The sequence below is a fragment of the Heptranchias perlo genome, chromosome 6, assembly GCF_035084215.1.
Source record: "Heptranchias perlo isolate sHepPer1 chromosome 6, sHepPer1.hap1, whole genome shotgun sequence".
Lineage (NCBI taxonomy): Eukaryota > Metazoa > Chordata > Chondrichthyes > Hexanchiformes > Hexanchidae > Heptranchias > Heptranchias perlo.
Genome location: NC_090330.1, coordinates 37644270 through 37669520, shown reverse-complemented (window position 1 = coordinate 37669520; position 25251 = coordinate 37644270). Strand labels below are relative to the sequence as shown.

The window sequence follows — 25251 nt, the reverse complement described above, 5'->3', positions numbered from 1 at the left end:
ACCTCCAACAATTCAGCACTGCAGTGTCAGCCTAGATTATGTGCTCAAGTCTCTAGATTGGGGCTTGAACCCATGATCTTCTGACTCAGAGGTAAGAGTGAACCAAGGCTCACACCTAAATACCAATGTACTAACTCTATTCAAGAAGGGAGAACCCAGGTAACTATAGACTAGTCAGCCTAAATCTGTAGTGGGTAGGCTTCTCAAGGTCATAACATTGGAACCAGTGAAAACACAAATCCAAGTTTAATAAGTCTAATCCAATAGTGGGAGATAAATAAAGTAAAAATGTTAATAAAGTAAATGGGAATGGTAAAAAGCATTGGAGCTGTGCTTGCATTAATGCAAGAAGTCTGACAAGAAAGATGTGTGATCTGGAAGGCCTTGCAGAGGGTGATAGATTGGACATCAATGGCATCACAGAGACATGGTGGAATTATTCCAATCAATGGGATGCATATCTGGAAGGACATAAATTGTTTAGAAGACACCATATCAGGAGAAAAGGAGGTGGTGTGGTAGTATATATAAACTGCAGTATTGATGCACAAGTGAGAGATGGTATAAAAAAGAAAACAGCAGACACGGCATCACTTTGAGTAGAATTAATAGATGGTAACAGAGGTAAACTATTACCGGGGAAATGCTATAGACCCATAGGCCAGGGTTAAAGCTTTGATCTGGAACTGTGGGCTAAAATAAGGAAAATGACTAGTAAGGGACCAACTATAGCACAGTGAAGCCTGTATAAACCAGTATAAATGGACACTCCCAAAAAACAAACACCTGCAAAAATGGACACTCTCTGAGAGACCAAATAACTTACATAGTAAAATATTAAAGAGGCACTCTGAAACCACAGACACTCGCAAATTACAAACGACAGACAACCTTCAATGCACCAAGCCCTTTTACAACTTAAAACACGGGACACAGCCTGTTGCAAAGCTGCTGTATTTGGAAAATTCACTGAGTCAGGATTATTGGCGCTTCCCCTTGCAGCCTGCTTCCTTTTGGTCCCAAAATTCTCATGAGGTCAGTGTATCCAGGTCAGCACGAGGCAGCAGCGGGTTTTGTGAAAGAAACATTTTTTGTGGAATGGGGAGCTCTTTAAGCAGTATCTATAGCGGCAGGCAAAATGTTCTACCTCTGGGATTGGAATTCTTGCACGGCTCTATCTCAGAGATAGAATGGTTTCTCTGCCACTTATAGATACTGGGTACCATTTTGAAAATAAGGTCACCAGCACAAAAAAGACAGCTGATGCAAATCGCTATGGTGTCCGTAATTTACAGGTTTCACTGAAGTTGGATCTTACAACTTACCAGAAATGGACTGGAACAATAATGTCTCAACTGGTAAGACAGGGAAGTGATTTCTAGAGTTAATGGAAGACTGTTTTTTGACTCAGTTTGTAAAAGAGTCAACAAGGAGAGAAAACATCGTGGATCTGATTATGAGTAATAGATGATCAAATTACCAACACAAAAGGTGGGTAAGGCTTTGAGTACTTGTGATCATATTTGACATTACAACAATAGGTAGTTACTAAAACCCAAACAAAATTGCCAAGTTTTAAGACAACCAACTTTCTCCGCTTGAGAAGAGTGGGGGTAGAAGATTTGAATATGGCTAGAGGAGTGGAGGAACTATGGTGTTCCTTCAAGGAAGTGATTCTGAATGCAATGGACCAATGTGTACCCATGCAAAGGTACTACGCTTAAAGGTACACTTCCCTGATTGAACAGGACTACCGAGCAACTCGTAAAGAAGGGAAAAAAAGCATTTAAGGCCATAAGGAAATGGCACAGAATTAAGACGGATTCAATACCAAAAGGCATGCAAAGTATAAAAAGGGCATCAAAATGGCAAAGAAGAATTTTGAATACAGTCCCCACCATTTACACCATCCCCACCTATATCGGGCAAATGGCACTAACCATCTCCATTACCATAGGCGTCAATTACAAAGGCGCCCCCCTCCCACCTCTCCCTCTCCCCTCCCAGCGGTGGGGACTGTGCTATGTACAGTTTGGATCAGCGCAATACAAAAAGATTCTCAAAGCACTTCCCTACAATTAATTACTTTGAAATGCAGTGACTGTTATTATGCAGGGAAACACAGCAGTCATTTTGCACACAGCAAATCTCAAACAGCTATGAGATGAATGACCAATTAATTTGTTTTTGCTGATGTTGGTTGATGGAGGAACATTGGGAAGGATTCGTGGAGAATTTCCTGCTCTTCATCGAGTACTGCCAAGGGATCATGAGTATCTCCCAAAATCATCACTCCAGAATACAAGGCCTCAGTTTAACTTCTCATTTGAAGAACGTAACACACCCTCAGGAGTGCACTGAATTGTCAGCCTAAATTATGTGCTCAACTCTTGCAATGAAGCTTCAACATTCTGAATCTGAGGCAAAAGTGCTACCTACTGTGCCAAAGCTTGACAAGACAATACATATTTTGATTTTCAGTCCACATCTATACTTAATTCCAACCAATTTCCTAAATTGAAACCTGAAAAGAATCGGTAAGCAATTGCTAAGCAGTACTCAAATAATAAAACCATATTTGCCGTGACTAGAATCACAGAATCATAGAAAGGTTGCAGCACGGAAGGAGGCCATTCGCCCCATCGAGTCTGCGCCAGCTCTATGCAAGAGCAATCCAGCTAGTCCCACTCACCCGCCATATCCCCGTAGCCCTGCAAAATTTTTCCTTTCAAGTACTTATCCAGTTCCCTTTTGAAGGCCATGATTGAATCTGCCTCCACCAGCCCCTTGGGCAGTGCATTCCAGATCCCAACCACTCGCTGTGTAAAAAGGTTTTTCCTCATGTCACCTTTGGTTCTTTTGCCAATCACCTTAAACCTATGTCCTCTGGTCCTTGACCCTTCTGCCAATGGGAACAGTTTCTCTCTATCTACTCTGTCTAGACCCTTCATGATTTTGAATACCCCGATCAAATCTCCTCGCAACCTTCTCTGTTCCAAGGAGAACAACTCCAGCTTCTCCAGTCTATCCATGTAACTGAAATCCCTCATCCCTGGAATCATTTTAGTAAATCTCTTCTGCGCCCTTACCAAGGCCTTCACATCTTTCCTAAAGTGTGGTGCCCAGAACTGGGCACAATACTCCAGTTATGGCCAAACCAGTGTTTTATAAAGGTTCATCATGACTTCCATACTTTTGTACTCTATGCCTCTATTTATAAAGCCGTATGCTTTTTTAATGAGTTTCTCAACCTGCCCTGCCACTTTTAATGTTTTGTACACATATACCCCCAGATCTCTCGCCAGGGACTAATAACTTCCGCTATCGATGACACGCATTCGCACTCGGGCCCGGAGTTTGTTGGGCTGCACACACATATTGTAGATCACCAACCACGCATGCACATTTTAGGTCACCACCACCCACGTTGCCATTCACTAAAAGCGTGGACCGGAGGCCGAGCACCAAAAATGCAGCCAATGGAGGTAGCCACACGGTGGTGGGTGGAGAGCAGAGCCCGGAGAAAGGAGAGAAGCGGGGCAAAATGGGACAGAAGGGGAGAAGCAGGGTGGGGGGGTGTGGGGGGGGAAGGAGGGTAGAAGAAGGAGAGGCGGAAGCAGAAGCGGGGAGAAGCAGGGGGATGGCGGGAGCAGAAGCAGGGGGGAAGGACAGAAGCAGCGCAGGAAGCAGAAGCAGAAGCAGCAGGGGAAGGAGGAGAACCCGGAGGGAGCACAGTGGGGGATGAAGGGGGAGCGTGTGATCCAGGTCCAAAGGCGGGGTAATAGAGGGAGAAACATGGTCCAGACAGGGAGATGGATCAAGCTCTCCTCTTCGCTCTCGTTAGACCTGGATCATGCTCTTGAGCATGAACAGCAGCGTTCTGATTTCTCGGAAAGCCTGGGGTATGCACAGCAAATGACATCATCAGACGCAGTGTCACTATTCACTTTGTAATGTAAAAGGTGATCCCCCACCCACATCCCCGCTCCCCCACTTTCTACCCAATAAACCTTATTCACCTTGTTCCACTCCTCTTGTCTCTCCTTTAAAATCATCATTCTCTACCACCCACCCAAATATCATGCCAAGTTTCTCACCGAAATATCTTCACTGCTTTCCTCCCTCAGCCTCTGCGCCGAGCGACTTCTCATCCTCGGTGACTTCAAGGTCCATGTCGACTCATCATGCTCTCTCCCCTCTGAGTTCACTGCCCGCCTATCCTCCCTTAATCTCTCTCTCCATATAAATTCCCCTACCCATATTCACAGCCACCCCCTCGACCTTACCATCTCACGTGGCCTCTCTACTCCCATTGTATCAATCGTGGATAAGGCCATCTCTGATCACTTCCTTGTATCCCTCTCCACCCACATCCCCCTTCTCCCTCCCAATCCTACTTCCTTCTGCGTTCGCCTCTGGAAAAACTCACCCCCAAGTCACTTACAATGGCACTTTCAAATTCCCAATTGTCTAGCCTTTGGCCCTCCATTTCCCACGACATTTCTGCAGCTACCAATCTGCTCAATCACACCCTCACCTCCACCTATGATGCCCTTGTCCTCATTAAAAACATTACTCTCTCTAACCTTGGTCATTCCCCCGGTACGGCCCTCACCTCTACTCCCTTAAGTCCAATGTACGCAGACTTGAATGTTTATGGTGGATGACTGGTTTAGCTATTCATTGCCAGACCTGGCTGGACTGCATAAAGCACAATCGGGTCCCGCTCTCCTCTGCCAAAACTGTTCACTATTTCAGGATCATCCTGGAATGTAAAGATAACCTCTGGCTTCTCTTCTCCACTACAAACTGTATTCTTAAACTGCTCTCCCATGCCTCCTCCACCCTCACCTCCAACAACAAATGCAAGGAGCTCATGGACTACTTTGTCACCCATTCAGCTGCCTCTGCCGCTTTCCTCCCTTCCCCTAGCCCACCAAGCCAAACATCCCCTACGGTTCCCCCCTGCTCTAGCCCTGAACTTGCATTTATCTACCCTCATGCCCTCTCCGAGCTCATTTCGACCATGAGACCCACCTCCTGCTCCCTCGACCTTATTCCCACCAAACTGCTGACCACCCAACTTCCCTTCCTGGCCCCCATGTTAGCTGATATTGTTAACGGTTCCCCCTCCTCAGGTACTGTCCCCCTCCCCTTTAAATCTGCCATCATCAGCCACCTCCTCAAAAAACCCATCCTTGATCCCTTGCAAACTACCGCCCCATCTCCAACTTTCCTTTCCTCTCCAAAGGCCTTGAACACATTGTCGCCTCCCAAATCTGTGCCCATCTTTCACACGTTTGAATCCCTCCAATCAGGTTTCCGCCCCTGCCACAATACTGAAATGGCCCTGATCAAAGTTGCAAATGACATCCTATGTAACTGTGACCATGGTAAACTATTCCTTCTCATCCTCCTCGACCTGTCTGCAGCCTTTGGCACGGTTGACCACACCATCCTCCTCCAACACCTCTCCTCCGTCGTCCAGCTGAGTGGGACTGCGCTCATCTGGTTCCATTCTTATCTATCCAGTTGTAGCCAGAGAATCACCTGCAATGGCTTCTCTTCCTGCTCCCGTACCTTTACCTCTGGATCTATCCTTGGCCCCCTCCTATTTCTCATCTACATGTTGTATTGAAGGAATGGACATAAAAGATCCAATGGCATTATCCAAAGAAGACCAGGACTACCCTCAAACAATACCAAAACAGATTAACTGGTCACTTACTTCACTGCTGTTTATAGAACCTTGCTGTGTGTAAATTGGCTGCTGCATTTGTTTACACAACAACCGTGACTATACTTCAAGCACGTTGGGATGTCCTGAAGACGTGAAAGACGCTGCATAAATGCAAGTTCTTTCTTTTTCTTTGTTTATTTACCTAAAAAGGTCAAAAATGCTTACTGTTTGCTATTCTGTAATAAAATATCTTCCAATGCTAAAACTTTGGAGTTTAGAAGAATGAGAGGTGATCTCATTGAAACATATAAAATTCTTGGAGGGCTTGACGGGGTAGTTGCTGAGAGGTTGTTCCCCCTGGCTGGAGAGTCTAGAATCAAGATAAGGGGTCGGCCATTCAGAACTGAGATGAGGAAAAATTTATTCATTCAGAGCGTTCTGAATCTTTGGAATTCTCTACCCAAGAGGGCTGTGAATGCCCAGTTGTTGAGTTTATTCGAGACTAAGATCGATAGATTTTTGGACACTAACAGAATCAAGGGATATAGGGATCGGGCGGGAAAGTGGAGCTGAGGTCCAAGGTCAGTCATGATCTTATTGAATGGCGAAGCAGGCTTGAGGGGCCGTATGGCCTACTCTTGCTCCTATTTCTTATGTTGCTGGTGACACACGAGCAGCTTTTTGACGTACCATACTTCTTGAATGCAAGCATACACTTCAATTTATCACTGCCTGGCAGTGTTTGTTCCATGATACCTGCTAGGCATTTAAACATATACATCAATAGACCCTCTAACTGTCAGCTAGCCTTTGACAACAATATGGCATCAATAAAAAAAATTCTTCCCTTGGCAAGCTTCTAAATAAATTTCATTTATCACCCTGGATCAAAATCATTAGTATATTTTATCTGCTAACAAATAATTCCAAGTGCAAGTTAAATAATTACCAGTGTAAGCACTTAGTGTAATTAATTATTTGTTAATAGCCAGCAGCACAACAGAAGCATTTTAAATCCATGTGTACAAGAATAGTGATTGTTCGAATATTATGCTAGATTTAAAAACAGATTTTAAAAATGCATGTACTAAAATCCAAAAGAATTTAAGCTTAAATGTTTATATGCATAAAATTATTAGCAGAAACAAGATCAATTTTGGAAGCAATTTATTTTCTTCAACACATTTAAAAGGAAGAATGCACCTTGGGCAGCATTTGTTCGCAGAAATTCTAATACTGCAGAAAAAGAGTTCCCCAGTCTCCACCGACAATACAGTAGCCATCATTGTACAGAATCACAGACGGTTACAGCTTAGGAACAAGCCATTCAGCCTATCTCAACTTTTTGGATTTGTGATACTGTTAGATCTTTTGAATTATTCTGAACCAAATATAATGTTGAAAGTACATTTTTTTTTCTCTACTTGTGCTATTTCCCTCTGAAACCACTAGCAATGACTAAAGCCAGACAGAATTAGAAAATGTTACAGCTTAGAAACTGACCATCAATTCTGTGCTGGTACTTTTCTCTATATAAACTACTTAATCTAATCCTACCCTCTTGCTTACCACCCCCATATCCTTTAATATTCCTCTTTTTCGACCAACTGTCTATTTTATAGATTTCCACATTCTAATCATCCATTGTTTTAAGATTTTTTTCCAACCTTCCCTTTAATTCTTTTTTGTGTTATTTTAAATTTGTGCCCTCTCATGACTATTTCACTGACTAGTGGAAAGTCTATCACTATATACTTGATCAAATCCCTTCATAATCTTGAAGGTCACTGAGATTACCCCTTAACCTTTTCAGCTCCTGTGAAAAAGATTTATCTTTTCAAGTCTCTCTTTACAACTATAACCCCTCAGTCCTGCTTTTATATCCTTCCTATAATGGGGTTCCTAAAACTGCAGACAATACTCCAAATGAAGCCTCAGATCTAATTCAATTCAACATTACCTCCTTGCTTTTGTGTTCTATGCCCCATTTACAAAACCAGGAAATCCATTTTGCCTTTTTAATGGCCCTATCTACTTGTGCTGCCACTTTTAATGACCTCTTTATCTACACACTGAGGTCTCTGCACTCCTCGACTCCATTTAAAATGTTATCATTTAAGAAGCATTTCCTTTCCCTATTCTTACTTCTGAAATGTACTGCTTCACATTTTTCTACATTGGACTGCATCTGCCATCTATTTGCCCATCATGTTTATGTCTCCAGTAGAGAGACAGCTCACTAGGATGCATTGCCTTTGTCACTATTAGGCATAGTCATTGTAATAAGGACCAGCATTTTCCCCAGGCTATCGTATTCATTCCAAATGATCCCAAGTTGACCACCCTGACTTCAAGCATTTAGACTGACAAGACACATCCTTTCTTTGGAAGGATCTTACAAAAATAAAAACCTGAACACTACTCTCACCTCTTAAAGTCTTCACTTTATCTTGGTCACACACCAATCATGAGCCAGTACATGAGAAAATAGGCAGACAACCTATTCCTGTGCCTCCACCAAATCTGCTCTGAGCCAGCTGCTACAAAGTTTGCAAGACAAGTGACTTCTCAAGCTGATTTTCCTCCCCCATATGGGGGAAAGTAACAGTTAAACGAGATCTGGAATTCATGTGTGGGGGATTGTCGGCCTGAACCTGTGCTCCACCAGTCCTGTGTGTCATACTATATACCATACAACAGATATTTTAAGGAACAGGCATTTCAGAATTCTTACCTTATATTTACTTCACACTGAAACATAGAGTTTATGCTGAGGTTTTATCATATAATTTTAAACATACAGTTACACAAAAGTTTTCAACATACATACAGTAGTACAAGTGACACTGTGATAATATGTATGCTGCCAATAACTGAAAAAAATCCAAATCCGATTTTTGAAGTAATGCACGATATAGATCCTGACAAAACCTCAGCTACTGAAAAAAGCAATCGTTTTGATAAGCGTGATCACCTGACAAACTGTCCAAAAAGAGCTAATATGTTCATATCTACACCAACAATTTATGAAGAAGCAAGTCTGATCTTTAAAGGATACTTTGGGATATTTATTGGGCCTACCTACCTACCAATCACAAAAAGCTCTTTAATAAAAAAAATACAGTACTTGTCAAAGCACACTGGTAGCACAGCAAGGTCACATGTGAAAGTCCAGAGGAAAACAAACGCAAGCCTTCCTAGTACACATTTCATGAGTCTCATGCTTTTCCAGTCCTTAGTCTTGCCTACCAACAAGACAACTTTCACCTTTAATGAAAATAGATGGGAGTTCAGTAGAATGCAGTAACATACAAGTAAGCTGGACTTGGGTTCAGCTTGGTTTTCACTATGCAATCATGTTTTCTTTTATTAAAAAATGGAACAGAACTGCCTTTCCTGGATTTACAGAACTTGGCAGCACCTCAAGCTCCCTCAAGACATAGCCTTCCAAATAATTTCTCAGTAAATTAGACATCAATACTACATGAGATACTGGTAATAAATATTTCATCCCTTCGGGTGCTAAATTATTATTGTGCTTTCCAATTTTTTTTTTTAAATCACCCAATAGTGTACAACATCTGAAAAAACTTGTGTATGCAGAATTGTAATTGTCTAAAACTTGGGTATCCAAAATACATTACAATAAATTGCCTTTTTAAATTAGAAACCTCAGTGTTCTTATTGCTTGAAAAGCAATACTTGGATGCAAAAATGTACAAAATATTTTAAACAAAGTTTTAAAAATAATTACAAGCTACCAGCTCACACATTTGCTTAAGTTGGAGCACATGTCAGCATGACAGTAATAAAGTATGGTTTAGTACGACCCAACAAGACCTTTCTGATTCCAATCCATAATTAATTTTATGTCAAAAGAAGTTTCGCTGACATTGTTTAACAGGCACAGAAAGCAAATTTCACTGCAATCAATAAAATCCTTTGCTGATAAAACTAATGTAACTGCAGGAGGTTCCATGAAAAAGGTTGACTATCCTATTCAGCATGTATCAGTAACATTGTTAATTAGATTCATTTTGACAGTACTACTGATAAATGGTCAATAGGTAGTCAACCTAGATTATCATCATCAAAACAGTCCTGTGAATCTCCAGTTCTCAGTGACATTCACATTCAGGCCTCCCTAAAAATGGGTGTCGTCACTAGAATTAAGATTTATTCAGTGAGCTCATCACAGGTCTCATTTTTTCCCAATACATATATCAAAACACACTTTTCCTTAGAGTTTGGCAGGGCAATAAATTCAGAGTAAATCTCAAATGGCAGACAAACTCTGCAAAAGGCTAGGCATAGTTCACCTGTGGAAGAGCGAGATACATCTTTTGATACTTTGCCAGAACTGAAGCACCATACTGACAGTTACATCAACTACATTTCTTAACTTTCATGCTTTGAAGTAGTCAAAAGCAATAAATATAGGGACAAACTATAAACAGAGCTATCAGCCAAAAACTGGGACATCCATGATGCACTGTGGGCAGCAGAATTGTATACCACCACAATCTGTTTTCCTCATGGCCTAGCAAATCCCTCATTCCCCTATCACCATCAAGCTGGAAGATCAACCCTAGTACAATGGGGAATGTAGAAGGGTGTGCCAGGAACAGCACTAGGCATACTTTAGAATGAGATGCCCTTCAGAACAAAGGGCTAAGCAAACTACAACCAACGAATCAAAGCAAAGCTCTGTAGCCCTACCACATCCAGTTGAGAATGATGGTGGACAATCAAGTAATTAAAGGGAGAAAGAGGCTCCCTATACATCCTCATCCTTAACTATAGCAGATTCCAGAATTTAAGTACAAAAGACAAGGCTGAAGTGCTCGCAAGCGCCTTGCGCTTATAGTTGATCTTACTCAGCCTCCTTCCAAGGTCCCCTTCAGCACAGAAGCCAGTGTCCAGCCAATTCGGTTCACACCCCATGACATTAAGAAGAGACTCAGTGCACTGGACACAGCAAAGGCTATGGGACCTGACAACATAGGAACAAAATTCCTGACATTTTCTCTCATTATAGGCTAGAAGCCATCTTTAATGCCTGACCTATTTTACAAGCAGAATGCTAGCTTTTATCAACGAAAAATACACAGGTGAGAAAAAGCTCGGCAGCAAATTACCGTTAAATTTTGCTCTAGGTGACTGCGGAGAAAAGAAAGCTGCTGGGAATTCTAAAATCCCCTGATGTTTTTGTGGTGTTGATACTCTGTGTGTAACTTACAGAAACTATGCATTGTGCAGTTGTACAGTACTCAAGTTTCAATCACATTTATTTATTTAGTTATTTTGATGTTTTATGTTTTTTTTAAAATGTTCCTGCAGTGTTTTGCTATGCTGTTTCATTAAAAAATGCTCAATTTGAACGTTTTGTGCAAAAAATAGCTTTGAATCAACAGCTGCAGACTGTATATAATTTGTTGCTCAAACTCACATTCTGGACATTTGAATTTTTCAATTTTAAAAAAAAACAATCACGATCAAAAATGCATTTCAAAAAAAGATCATTTAAATTTTTTTTAAAACAGAATTATCCTGATTGTGACAGGTCACAGGTCAAGTGTGGGTGGTCAGCACCGAACAGGAAGAGAAGCTGGGTGGATAAGAAAAAGCACACCAACTAAATCACCACATTGGACAGCAGCACTGACAAAGATCTAGCAGCAGGTAACTAGTGTGGGGCAGGGCCCTACATGGGAGAGAAGGAAATGTTTTGTCTTAGGCTCCTTTCCCATCCAATCATATTGTCCACATACAGAAACCAAAACTGCCACTACAAGCTGATCCACATAAGAAAAATCGTTCAACATTCCAACAGAAATCACATCATTGTCACCAGTCTTGTATCCTGGTGCCAGGGTCAAGGATGTCACTGAGCGGTTGCAGAACATTCCGGGGAGGGGGGGGGCGGAAGGTGATCAGCCAGAGGTCGTGGTCCAAATCGGTACCAACGATATAGGTAGAAAGAGGGATGAGGTCCTGCAGGCAGATTTTAAGGAGTTAGGAAAGATATTAAGCAGCAGGACCTCAAAGGTAGTAATTTCCGGATTACTCCCAGTGCCACGCGCTAGCGAGTATAGAAACAGGAGGATAGAGCAGATGAATGCGTGGCTGGAGAGATGGTGCAGGGGGGAGGGCTTTAGATTCCTGGGGCATTGGGACCAGTTCAGGTGAAGGTGGGACCGGTACTGGCCGGACAGGTTGCACCTCAATGGAGCTGGGACCAATGTCCTTGTGGGGAGGTTCGCTAGTGCTGTGGGGCAGGGTTTAAACTAATTTGGCAGGGGGTTGGGCACCAGAATGTAGCACTGGAAAGGAGAAACAAGGGGCACAAAGGATCATGCGAGAAAGATAGCTCTAGAGCAAGTATTGGTACAGTATTAGGTAGGATCAAACTAAGAGAGAGTACAAGAAAGTCTAGGACTGGTTTGCAGTGCATGCATGTAAACGCACAAAGCATGGTAAACAAGGTTAGTGAGCTGCAGGCGCAAATAGCCACATGGGAATACGATGTTTGGGCGATAACGGAGACCTGGCTCAAAAAAGGACAGGATTGGGTACTAAATATTCCAGGATACAAGGTGCTTAGGAAAGATAAGGAAGGAAAGAAAGGAGGGGGGTGGCAGTATTGATTAAGGAGAATATTGCAGTACTGGAGAGAGAGGAAGTCCTGGAGGGGTCAAGAACAGAATCTATTTGGTTAGAGTTAAGAAATAAAAGAGGTGCTATTACATTACTGGGTGTATTCTATAGGCTACCAACTAGTGGGAAGGATATAGAGGAGCAAATTTGCAGGGAAATTAAAGAGATGCAAAAGCTATAGACCAGAGGTAACTGGGGACTTCAACTATCCTAATATAGACTGGGATTACAATAACAATATAAGGGGCAAAGAGGGGGAGGAATTTTTGAAATGTGTTCAGGATAACTTTCTTCACCAGTACATTTCTGGCCCAACGAGGAAGGAGGCATTGATGGACTTGGTTCTAGGGAATGAGGCAGGCCAAGTGGAGCAAGTGTCAGTGGGGGAGCATTTAGGGAGCAACGGTCATAGCATCATAAGGTTTAGAACAGCTATGGAAAAGGACACAGACTGCTCTAAAGTAAAAATACTCAAGTGGAGGAGGGCCAATTTCAATGGGATGAGAACAGAACTGGCATGGGTAAATTGGAGTCAAAGGCTGGCAGGCAAAACCGTAATTGAACAGTGGGTGGCCTTTAAAGAGCAGATGGTTCGGGTACAGTCTAGGCACATTCCCACGAAGCAGAAAGGTAGGGCAACTAAAGCCAGAGCTCCCTGGATGACAAGTGAGAGAGAGAGTAAGAAGAAACGGAAAAAAGGGGCATATGACAGATATCAGGTTGATAACACAAGTGAGAACCAGGCAGAATATAGAAAGTTCAGAGGGGAAGTGAAAAAGGAAACAAGAGGGGTAAAGAGATAGTATGAGAATAGACTTGCATCCAACATATAAGGGAATGCAAAAGTCTTCAACAGACATGTAAACAGTAAACAGATAGTAAGAGGGGGGTGGGACCGATTAGCGATCATAAAGGAGATCTACTCATGGAGGCAGAGGGGATGGCTGAGGTACTAAATGATACTTTGCATCTGTCTTTACCAAGGAAGAAAATGCTGCCAGTCTCAGTAAAGGAAGATACTGGATGGGCTAAAAATTGATAAAGAGGTAGAAGAAAGGCTAGCTGTACTTAAAGTAGATAAGACACCCAGTCCGGATGGGATGCATCCTACGTTGCTGAGGGAAGCAAGGGTGGAAATTGTGGAGGTACTGGCCATAATCTTCCAAATATCCGTAGATATGGGGGTGGTGCCAGAGGAATGGAGAATTGCAAACGTTACACCCTTGTTCAAAAAAGGGTGTAAGAAACATAGAAACATAGAAAATAGGAGCAGGAGTAGGCCACTCGGCCCTTCAAGCCTGCTCCGCCATTCAATATGATCATGGCTGATCCTCTATCTCAATACCATATTCCCGCTCTCTCCCCATACCCCTTGATGCCTTTTGTGTCGAGAAATCTATCCAGCTCCTTCTTAAATGTGGCCTCCACAGCCTTCTGTGGTAGAGAATTCCACAGGTTCACCACCCTCTGAGTGAAGAAATTTCTCCTCATCTAAGCCCTAAATGTCCTACCCCATATCCTGAGACTGTGACCCCTCGTTCTGGACCCCCAGCCAGGGGAAACATCCTCCCTGCATCCAGTCTGTCTCACCCCGTCAGAATGTTATATGATTCAATGAGATCCCCTCTCATTCTACTAAACTCGAGTGAATACAGGCCGAACAGACCCAATCTCTCCTCATACGACAGTCCTGCCATCCCAGGAATCAGTCTGGTGAACCTTTGCTGCTCTCCCTCTATGGCAAGTATATCCTTTCGTAGGTAAGGAAACCAGGTGTGGTCTCAACAAGGCCCTGTATAACTGCAGTAAGACATCCTTGCTCCTATACCCAAATCCTCTTGCAATGAAGGCCAATATACCATTTGCCTTCCTAACTGCTTGCTGCACCTGCATGTTTGCTTTCAGTGACTGCTGTACAAGGACACCCAGGTCCCTTTGTACATCAACATTCCCCAATCTATCACAATTTAAATAATACTCTGCCTTTCTGATTTTCCTTCCCAAGTGGATAACTTCACATTATTCATATTATACTGCATCTGCCATGTATTTGCCCACTCACTCAACTTGTCTAAATCGCCTTGAAGCCTCTTTGCATCCTCCTCACAACTCACGATCCCACCTAGTTTTCTGTCATCAGCAAACTTGGAAATATTACATTTGGTTCCCTCATCCAAATCATTGAAATATATTGTGAATAGCTGGGGCCCAAGCACTGATCCCTGCGGTACCACACTAGTCACTGCCTGCCATCCCGAAAAAGACTAATTTATTCCTGCTCTCTGTTTCCTGTCTGTTAACCAATTTTCAATCCGTGCCAGTATATTACCACCATTCCCATGTGCTTTAATTTTGCACACTAACCTCTTATGTGGGACTTTATCAAAGGCCTTCTGAAAATCCAAATAAACCACATCCACTGGTTCTCCCTTATCTATTCTACCAGTTACATCCTCAAAAAACTCCAGTAGGTTTGTCAAACATGATTTCCCTTTCATAAATCCATGTTGACTTCGTCTAATCCTGTTGATATTTTCTAAGAGTCCTGTTATCACGTCCTTTATAATAGACTCTAGCATTTTCCTACTACTGATGTTAGGCTAACCGGTCTGCAGTTACTTATTTTCCCTCTCCCTCCTTTTTTAAATAGTAGGACTACATTTGCCACCCTCCAATCTGCAGGAACTGTTCCATGATCTATAGAATTTTGGAAGATGACAACTAATGCATCCACTATTTCCATGGCTACCTCTTTTAGTACTCTGGAATGCAAATTATCAGGGCCTGGGGAATTATCGGCTTTCAGTCCCATTAACTTCTCCAGCACTATTTTTTTAACTAATACTAATTTCCTTTAATTCCTCCTTCTCACTAGTCCCTTAGTTCCCTAGTATTAATGGGAAGTTATTTGTGTAAGGATAAACCCAGCAACTATAGGCCAGTCAGTTTAACCTCAGTGGTGGAGAAACTTTTAGAAACAGTTTCTGGGATAGAATTAACAGTCACTTGCACGAAGGTGGATTGATTAGGGAAAGCCGGCAAGAATTTGTTAAAAGCAAATCGTGTATAACTAACCTGATAGAGTTTTTTGATGAGGTAACAGAGAGGGTAGATGAGGGCAGTGCTACTGATGTGGTGTATATGGACATTTAAAAGGCATTTGATAAAATGCCACATGGTAGGTTTATCATCAAGATTGCGGCCCATAGAATAAAGGGGGCAGTAAAAACATGGATACAGAAATGGATAAGGGACAGGAAACAGAGAGTAGAGGTGAACGGTTGTTTTTCGGACTGGAGGGAGGTGTACAGTGGTGTTCCCCAGGGGTCGGTGCTGGGGCCACTGCTTTTCTTGATATATATTAATGACTTGGACGTACAGGGCACAATTTCAAAATTTGCAGATGACACAAAACTTGGAAAGGTAGTAACCAGTGAGGGGGCTAGTGATAGACTTCAAGAAGATATAGACAGGTAGGTGGCATGGGCGGACACATGGCAGATGAAATTAAACGCAGAAAAATGCGAAGTGATACATTTCGGTAGGAAGAACGAGGAGAGGCAATATAAAATAGAGGGCACAATTCTAAAAGGGGTACAGGAACAGAGAGATCTGGGGGCATATGTACACAAATCTTTGAAGGTGGCAGGGCAGGTTGAGAAAGCAGTTAAAAAAGCATACGGGATCCTGGGCTTTATAAATAGGAGGCATAGAGTACAAAAGTATGGAAGTCATGATGAACCTTTATAAAACACTGGTTTGGCCATAACTGGAGTATTGTGTCCAGTTGTGGGCAGCGCACTTTAGGAAAGATGTGAAGGCCTTAGTAGGGGGGAGAAGAGATTTACTAGAATGATTCCAGGGATGAGGGACTTCAGTTACGTGGATAGACTAGAGAAGCTGGGGTTGTTCTCCTTGGAACAGAGAAGGTTGAGAGGAGATTTGATAAAGGTATTCAAAATAATAAAGGGTCTAGACAGAGTAGATAGAGAGAAACTGTTCCCATTGGCGGAAGGGTCAAAAACCAGAGGACATAGATTTAAGGTGATTGCCAAAAGAACCAAAGGGGACATGAGGAAAAAATTTTTTTTTTACACAGCGAGTGGTTAGGATCTGGAATGCACTGCCCGAGGGGGTGGTGGAGGCAGATTCAATCATGGCCTTCAAAAGGGAACTGGATAAGTACTTGACAGGAAGAAATTTGCAGGGCTACGGGGATATGGCGGGGGAGTGGGACTAGCTGGATTGCTCTTGCATAGAACTGGCGCAGACTCGATGAGCCGAATGGCCTCCTTCTGTGCTGTAACCTTTCTATGATTCTATTCTATGAGGAATATTAATCCAGCAACTCAATTGGAACATACATCCAGCAACTCAATTATTTTTTAAAATAATTAACTGCAATTGAAATTAATGGGAAAAGTACAAAAATTAATTTTTGACAGCCAATTGCTAGAGGCAACAGAAAATATTTTTAAAATGGAAATCACTGAAAGCAGCCGTCAATGTGCAAATTTACAATCAAAAATATAACGTAGCTTTAGTTTTTTTTGTTCGCCAATTTTCTCCCCTTCTCATCTCTTCTGAAGATGCTGACTGCTGCTAGGGTATAATTTAACAAGTGCAGCTGGGCCTCCTAGTACCTTGCCTAAATGATTTTTCTCAATATGTGACTCTGGACAGCATGGGTCAATAGGCTGTTTGACCATGGGTATCTTCACAGCCTAGCCTGTCCTTACAAGACATCCACAAAAATGCACTTTCCAGTAGTTCAGTGGGTATTAATCAGGAATGGGGGTTCTGTCTAATTTACCAGTTCTGCAGAACCCAATACCAATTGTATAGCTTCTACTGCTACCCCAGCTGAGATGCGCAATGTCAGCAACGACCAGGAATCATAAGAAATAGGAACAGGAGTTAGCCATTCCGCCCCTCTAGCCTGCTCCGCCATTCAATCAGATCATGGCTGAACTTCAACCTCAACTCCACTTTCCTGCCCGATCCCCATAGAGTCCAAAAATCTATCTATCTCGACCTTGAATATACTCAAGGATTGAGCATCCACAGCCCTCTGAGGTAGAGAATTCCAAAGATTCACAACCCTCTGAGTGAAGAAGTTCCTCCTCATCTCAGCCTTAAATGGCCGATCCCTTATCCTACAACTATGCCCTCTAGTTCTAGGCTCTCAGCATCTACCCTGTCAAGCCCCCTCAGAATCTTACATGTTTCAATGAGATCACCTCTCATTCTTCTAAAATCCAGAGAGTATAGGTCCATTCTACTCAATCTCTCCTCATAGGACAACCCTCTCATCCCAGGAATCAATTTAGTTAACCTATGTTGCACCACCTCTAAGGTAAGTATATCCTTCCTTAGATGAGGAGACCAAAACTGTACGCAGTACTCCAAGTGAGGTCTCACCAATGCCCTGTACAATTGTAGTAAGACTTCCTTACTCTTGTTCTCCAACCCCCTTGCAATAAAGGCCAACATGCCATTTGCTTTCCTAATTGCCTGCTGTACCTGCAAGCTAACTTTGTGTTCCTTGTACCAGGGCATCCAAGTCTCTCTGGACACCAACATTTAATAGTTTCTCACCATTTAAAAAATATTCTGTTTTTCTATTCTTCCTACCAAAGTGAATAACCTCACATTTCCCCACATTATACTCCATCTGCCACCTTCTTGCCCACTCACTTAACCTGTCTATATCCCTTTGCAGACTCTTTGTGTCCACCTCACTGCTGACTTTCCCACCTAGCTTTGTATCATCAGCAAACTTGGATACATTACACTCATCCAAGTCATTAATATAGATTGTAAATAGCTGAGGCCCAAGCACTGAACCTTGTGGTACCCCACTAGTTACAGCCTGCCAACCTGAAAATGACCCGTTTATCCCTCCTCTGTTTTCTGTCCGTTAACCAATCCTCTATCCGTGCTAATGTGTTACCCCCAATGCCATGAGCCCTTATCTTGCGTAACAACCTTTTACATGGCACCTTATCGAATGCCTTTTGAAAATCCAAATATACTACATTCACTGGTTCCCCTTTATCTACCCTGCTAATTATATCGTCAAAAAGCTCTAATAAATTTGTCAAATACGATTTCCCTTTCATAAAACCATGTTGACTCTGCCTAATCATATTATGATGTTCTAAGTGCCCTGTTACCACTTCCTTAATAATGGATTCCAGCATTTTCCCCGACGACTGATGTCAGAGGGTAACTGGCCTGTAGTTCCCTATTTTCTCTCTCCCTCCTTTCTTGAATAGCTGGGTTACATTTGCTACCTTCCAATCCGCTGGGACCATTCGAGAATTTTGGAAGATCGTAACCAATGCATTCACTATCTTTGCAGTCACCTCTTTTGGAGCCCTCGGTTATGGATCAAATCTATAACCTTCCTGGTCTGTATGGTTCAGTAAGAAAAAAGTGATGCACTTTGGAGGAACCTCATTCATTCAGTTTATAATAAATTCTACTACGCATCAAAATAATTTACCAACATAACTCCAATGAAGTACTTTTGAAAAATTCTAAAACACCATCTGCCCAGTCATGTTCTGGTCAGTTCTCATTTTAAGATTAAAAACAAAAAACATTTACGCGTTTTTTTAAAATCCAAAGCTGATTAAGATCCAACACAGCAGATCCAAAAAACACTTGGAAGAAGTTATACTTCTACAGCACACTGAAAATTTTCGGGAATTGGGGAGGATCACATTGAATTTTCGGCATATAAAGAAATACTCATGCTGTTGAAGTAAAATATGGACTAGCCATGATGAATATCTAATAAAAAATTCCTTCAAGCACAATCGTATAAGTCAGATCAAACACACCTACCTTTTAATCATAAGCTCAGTTGTGTGTAAGGGAGACACATTCTGTTGAGTTTGTGTCAACTCTCAACTACATAGATGGGAGTGGTATACTGGAGACTAAACAGCACTGGCATTGGGAACTAAGGAGAACACTTCATCCAGTGCCAACTGAAAATTGACAAACTATCCAATTGAAGGGTTTTGTCAAATTCATTTTTTCTAAGTGAAGTGGGAGGAAAAGGAATATTAAAAAGTTAACTAAGAAATTCTGATATCCAATAACAACTAATCATATTTATATAGTGCCTTTAACATAGAAAAACATTCCTATGCACTTAACAGAAGCATAATCAGACAAAAATCGACACTGAGCCAAAAAAGATATCAGGAGAGGTGACTAAACGTTTGGTCAAAGAGGTGGGTTTTAAGAAGGGCCTTAAAGGAGGAGAGGCAGATATTTAGAGAGGGAATTCCAGAGCTTACGACCGAGATGGCTAAAGACACGACCGCTAATGGTGGGGTGAAGGGATTTGGGACATACAAGAGATTAGAGGAATGCAGAGATCTCGGAGGGTTGTAGGGCTGGAGAACGTTACAGAAATAGGTAGGAGAGGGGCTACGTAAAGATTTGAACACAAGGATGAGAATTTTAAATTTGAGGCATTAGGGGACTGGGAGCCAATATAGGTCAGCAAGACAAAGGTGATGGGCGAGTAGGACTTGGCACAGGACAGGATAAGGGCAGCAGAGTTTTTGAAGAGCTGAACTTTATGGAAGGTGGAGGATGGGAGGCCAGCCAGGACAGCATTGGAATAGAAGAGCATCTGGAAGTGATAAAGGCACGGATGAGGGTTTTGGCAGCAGATGGGCAGAAGCAGGGTGGTAACGGGTAATGTTATGGAGGTGGAAGTAGATCATCTTTGTGATGGACGGGATATGGGTCGGAAGCTCAGCTCTGGGGTCAAATAGGATGCCAAGTTATGAACTGTTGGCTTCAGTGGCCGGGGAGGGGGATCGAATATCGAATCGGTGGCAAGGATGCAGAGTTTGTGGGGGCCAAAGATGATGGCTTTGGTCTTCCCAATTTTTAACTGGAGGAAGTTGCAGTTCAAACAGGACTGAATGTCGGTCAAGCAGTCTGACAACACAAAAGCAGCGGAGAGGTCAGGCGGTGGAGCTGCGTGTCACCAACTTACATATGGAAACTGACCCCCATGCCATCTGCCAAGGGGCAGCAAGTAGACTAGGAGCCAGGGAGCAAGGCTAGATCCTTGGGGGTCTCCAAAAGTGAAGGTGCAGGAATGGGAAGACAAGTCATTGATGGAAATAGGTTTAATTGATGGAAATATGTTTAATAGGAAGAGTGGATCCAAGCAAGGGCAGTCCCTCTGAGCTGCACAATGTATCTTTATATAAAAGCGTGAACAGTGCTTCAAAAACGCTGAATGTCCACATGGAATGCGGACGATTTAAAACTATATAGAAGCCACAGAGGCAATGCTCATACTGATCTGGTATTTGTTAGTGACCCAGAAAACATACATAAAACGGAAGTGGGAACACGCTGGAAGTCCGCGACTACAGAATTATAAAGTTTAACATGATCTGGGAGTCAGAAATGCCTAATACCAGGAACCAGGTTCATAACTTTAAAAGGGCTGAATTCAAATAAATGAGGGAACTAATGCACACATATTGGAGGATATTCTAGACTGCAGTTCTGAGGAAGGGTTTTCTGTTTTCATTTCAGATTTCCAGCATCAGCAGTATTTAGCTTTTTGATCAACCTTTTACTGGATACATTAGGAAAGCAGTGTTATTACAATCAAATCATGAGCCACAGTTCAACAATGTACCTCAGACGACACCAATCTGCAGCAAGTGCTTCGCATATTTGTGGCTTTAAGCTAAGTTCCCAGTGTTGGCGGAATACTAGAACTCAATTTTGTGATCTGTTAAGGATGACATATCATAAACTGTTTAAACATAGGGATGATGTGGAGATGCCGGTGATGGACTGGGGTTGACAAATGTAAACAATCTTACAACACCAAGTTATAGTCCAACAATATTATTTGAAAATCACAAGATTTCGGAGGCTTCCTCCTTCGTCAGGTGAATGTCAGGAAATCCTTGAACCTTTCGCATTTATATTCAGAGAACAATACTTGGTGATTACAGATAATCATTCCAACTGCCCGTTGTCAAGGCAATCAAAGTGTTCAGACAGAGAGGTGTTACCTACAGGACCACCGAATATACAAACGGCCAGAACACAAAACAGAGAGAGGGAGAAACATCCGAAAGGAAGAGAAAGACTGAAAATGACCCGTTGAATTAAAAAGATAACTTTTTTTCGCTGGTGGGGTTACGTGTAGCGCGACATGAACCCAAGATTCCGGTTGAGGCCGTCCTCATGGGTGCGGAACCCGGTTATCAATTTCTGCTCGACGATTTTGCGTTGTCGTGTGTCTCGAAGGCCGCCCCGGAGTACGCTTACCCGAAGATCGGTGGCTGAATGTCCCTGACTGCTGAAGTGTTCCCCGACTGGGAGGGAATCCTCCTGTCTGGCGATTGTTGCGCGGCGTCCGTTCATCCGTTGTCGCAGTGTCTGCATGGTCTCGCCAATGTACCATGCTCCGGGGCATCCCTTCTTGCAACGTATGAGGTAGACAACGTTGGCCGAGTCACAGGAGTATGAACCATGTACCTGGTGGGTGGTGTCCTCTCATGCGACGGTGGTATCTGTGTCGATGATCTGGCATGTCTTGCAGAGGTTGCCGCGGCAGGGTTGTGTGGTTAGCGTCACTAGGTGAATTCGAGCTACGGCGGCAACATGGCGGAGTATACCACACAACCCTGCCGCGGCAACCTCTGCAAAACATGCCAGATCATCGACACGGATACCACCGTCGCACGAGAGGACACCACCCACCAGGTACATGGTTCATACTCCTGTGACTCGGCCAACGTTGTCTACCTCATACGTTGCAAGAAGGGATGCCCCGGAGCATGGTACATTGGCGAGACCATGCAGACACTGCGACAACGGATGAACGGACACCGCGCAACAATCGCCAGACAGGAGGGTTCCCTCCCAGTCGGGGAACACTTCAGCAGTCAAGGACATTCAGCCACCGATCTTCGGGTAAGCGTACTCTGGGGCGGCCTTCGAGACACACGACAACGCAAAATCGTCGAGCAGAAATTGATAACCGGGTTCCGCACCCATGAGGACGGCCTCAACCGGGATCTTGGGTTCATGTCGCGCTACACGTAACCCCACCAGCGAAAAAAAGTTATCTGTTTTTAATTCAACGGGTCATTTTCAGTCTTTCTCTTCCTTTCGGATGTTTCTCCCTCTCTCTCTGTTTTGTGTTCTGGCCGTTTGTATATTCGGTGGTCCTGTAGGTAACACCTCTCTGTCTGAACACTTTGATTGCCTTGACAACGGGCAGTTGGAATGATTATCTGTAATCACCAGGTATTGTTCTCTGAATATAAATGCGAAAGGTTCAAGGATTTCCTGACATTCACCTGACGAAGGAGGAAGCCTCCGAAAGCTTGTGATTTTCAAATAAAATTGTTGGACTATAACTTGGTGTTGTAAGATTGTTTACATTAAACATAGGGAGTGACGGTTAATTTTTAAAATAAATTCACCAAAATACGTAGCTGACATTTCGTAGGTTGCCCAAGAATTAATCAGACCCCAATGTTGCATAACTCATTGACTTCTTACATGAATTTAGCCTCTAGCAGTGTTTACCCCTGGCGATGTGGGTTTTAACCATTAAAGGACTCAGGCCGCGGATCCTGATCATCATTCTCACGGGCTGCTGAAGATGCCGCCGCACACGCGCACGCGCAGACAGCACGGAGCCAATACCTTGGCCACGATTTCCTCTCTTGCTCTCCGTTTAAATTCTCTTCTTTCTTCGATTGCTTTTCCACTTTCAAATCTGCCTCCATACTCCGCCATGTTGCCGCCGTAGCTCGAATTCACCTAGTAACGCTAACTTTACGGCAGTCGCGCAGCCCCAAAATAAACGTCGTAATGACAGAGGTCAATGTCCTGGGAGCTGCGCGCGCACCCCGAGTCTCTCCGGGAAGGTGCAGTGTTGCCAATTAGTACATTTGTCAAACATTCGCGTTGACGGAGACATAGAATTAGTTTACTACACGGGAGGTCATTCAACCCACTTCTCTGCTAGAGGAATTCAGCACTTAGTGACCCTTGGTGTTTTCATAAAGGGGCTCTATCCACATCCTGAGGCAGCCACGCAAAGGTGGCCATCAGGATCAGGACGGCATTAAGGACAGCCTTCCCCCACTTTGTCTGGGGGCTTTTATATGGTGTCCCTGCCGACGCGTTTGCATCTTGGATCTCCAGACAAAATGGAAACTAGCTCGGGTGACTGGGACAACGGAGTGGCGGGAACTGGGCCAGACCTGGGCCACGTGGAGCAATACATAAACAAGACCGCAGAGAGAGGACAGCACTCCGACTCCCAGCCAGCCATTGATTAGGACTGTGCTTTTATCTCTAAATTTGATGCCCTTGTCCCCATTAATACCATTACTCTCACCCCGGTCGTTGCCCCTGCTATGGCCCTCATCTGCACTCCCTTAAGTCCAAGGGTCAAAGCTTTGAACATTTATGGCAGACAACTGGTTTAACCATTCATAGTCAGATCTGTCTGGACTACATAAAGCACTATCGGGTCCTGCTCTCCTCTGCCAAAACTGCTTACTCTTCTAGGGTCATCCTGGAATGCAAAGAAAAGCCTTAGATTGCCTGGATCCATTCTTATCTATCCAGTCGTAGCCAGAGAATCACCTGCAATGGCTTCTCTTCCCGCTCCCGCACTGTTAGCTCTGGAATTCCCCCAAGGAGCTATCCTTGGCCCCCTCCTCTTTCTAATCTACATGCTGCCCCTCGGCGACATCATCCAAAAACACGTCAGGTTCCACATGTACACTGATGAGACCCAGCTCTACCTCACCATCACCTCCATTGACCCTTCCACTGGCTCTGATTTGTCATGCTGCTTGTCTGACATCCAGTACTGCATAAGCAAAAATTTCCTCCAACTAAATATTGGGAAGGCCGAAGCCATGGTCTTCAGACCCAGCCACAAACTACATTCCCTAGTCACCAACTCCATCCCTCTTCCTGGCCCTTGTCTGAGGCTGAACCAGACCGTTCACAACCTCAGCGTCCTATTTGGCCCTGAGATGAGCTTCCGCCCACATATCCACTCCATCATCAAGACCGCCTACTTCCACCTCCGTAACATTGCGCGTCTTCACCCCTGCCTCAGCTCATCCGCTGCTGAAACCCTCATCCATGCTTTTGTTAGCTCCAGACCTGACTATTCCAGTGCTCTCCTGGCCGGCCTCCCATCTTCCACTCTTCATAAACTTGAGCTCACCCAAAACTCTGCTGCCCATATCCTAACTCGCACCAAGTCCCATTCACCCATCACCCCTGCTCACTGACCTATATTGGCTTCCGGTCTGGGAACACCTCGATTTTAAAATGCTCATCCTTGTTTTCAAATCCCTCTATGGCCTCACCCCCTACTTATCTCTGAAATCTCCTCCGGCCCAACAACCCTCTAAGATCTCCGCGCTTCTCCAATTCTTGCTTCTTGCACATCGCCGATTTTAATCACTCCTCCAAAGGCGGCTATGCCTTCAGCTGCCTAGGCCCCAAGCTCTAGAATTCCCTCCCTAAAGCTCTCTGCCTCTCTCTCCCCTTCTTTAAGACAATCCTTAAAACCTACCTCTTCGACCAAGCTTTTGGTCACACATCCTAATATCTCCTTATACGGCTCGGTGTCAAATTTTGTTTGAAAATCACTCCTGTGAAGCACCTTGGGACATTTTACTACATTAAAGGTGCTAAATAAATGCAAGTTGTTGTTCTTATTGAAGACAGCAGTTTCATAGCCATGGGCCGAACTATACCAGTCATAGATGAGGTTGGTAGCTCTGCTGCAGGAGATAGCAAACAATGGTGCAACTTTGCTATGTGAAACACAAGTACCTAAAATACAGCTTCTGATATGCAATCTAGTG

The 25251-nt window shown here is 43.5% G+C and overlaps 1 protein-coding gene across 3 annotated transcripts in view; it reads right to left on the bottom strand.

Moving 5' to 3' along the window:
- The window catches only part of cwf19l2 (CWF19 like cell cycle control factor 2), a 151551-nt gene extending 128350 nt beyond the window's left edge, over positions 1 to 23201 (bottom strand). For all 3 annotated transcript variants that reach the window (XM_067986138.1, XM_067986139.1, XM_067986140.1), the window contains exon 1: positions 23057 to 23201. In XM_067986138.1, the coding sequence (XP_067842239.1) occupies positions 23057 to 23139 (83 nt within the window). In that variant the 5' untranslated portion in view covers positions 23140 to 23201. The remainder of the gene's footprint in view (positions 1 to 23056) is intronic.
- Positions 23202 to 25251: the final 2050 nt, after the last annotated feature.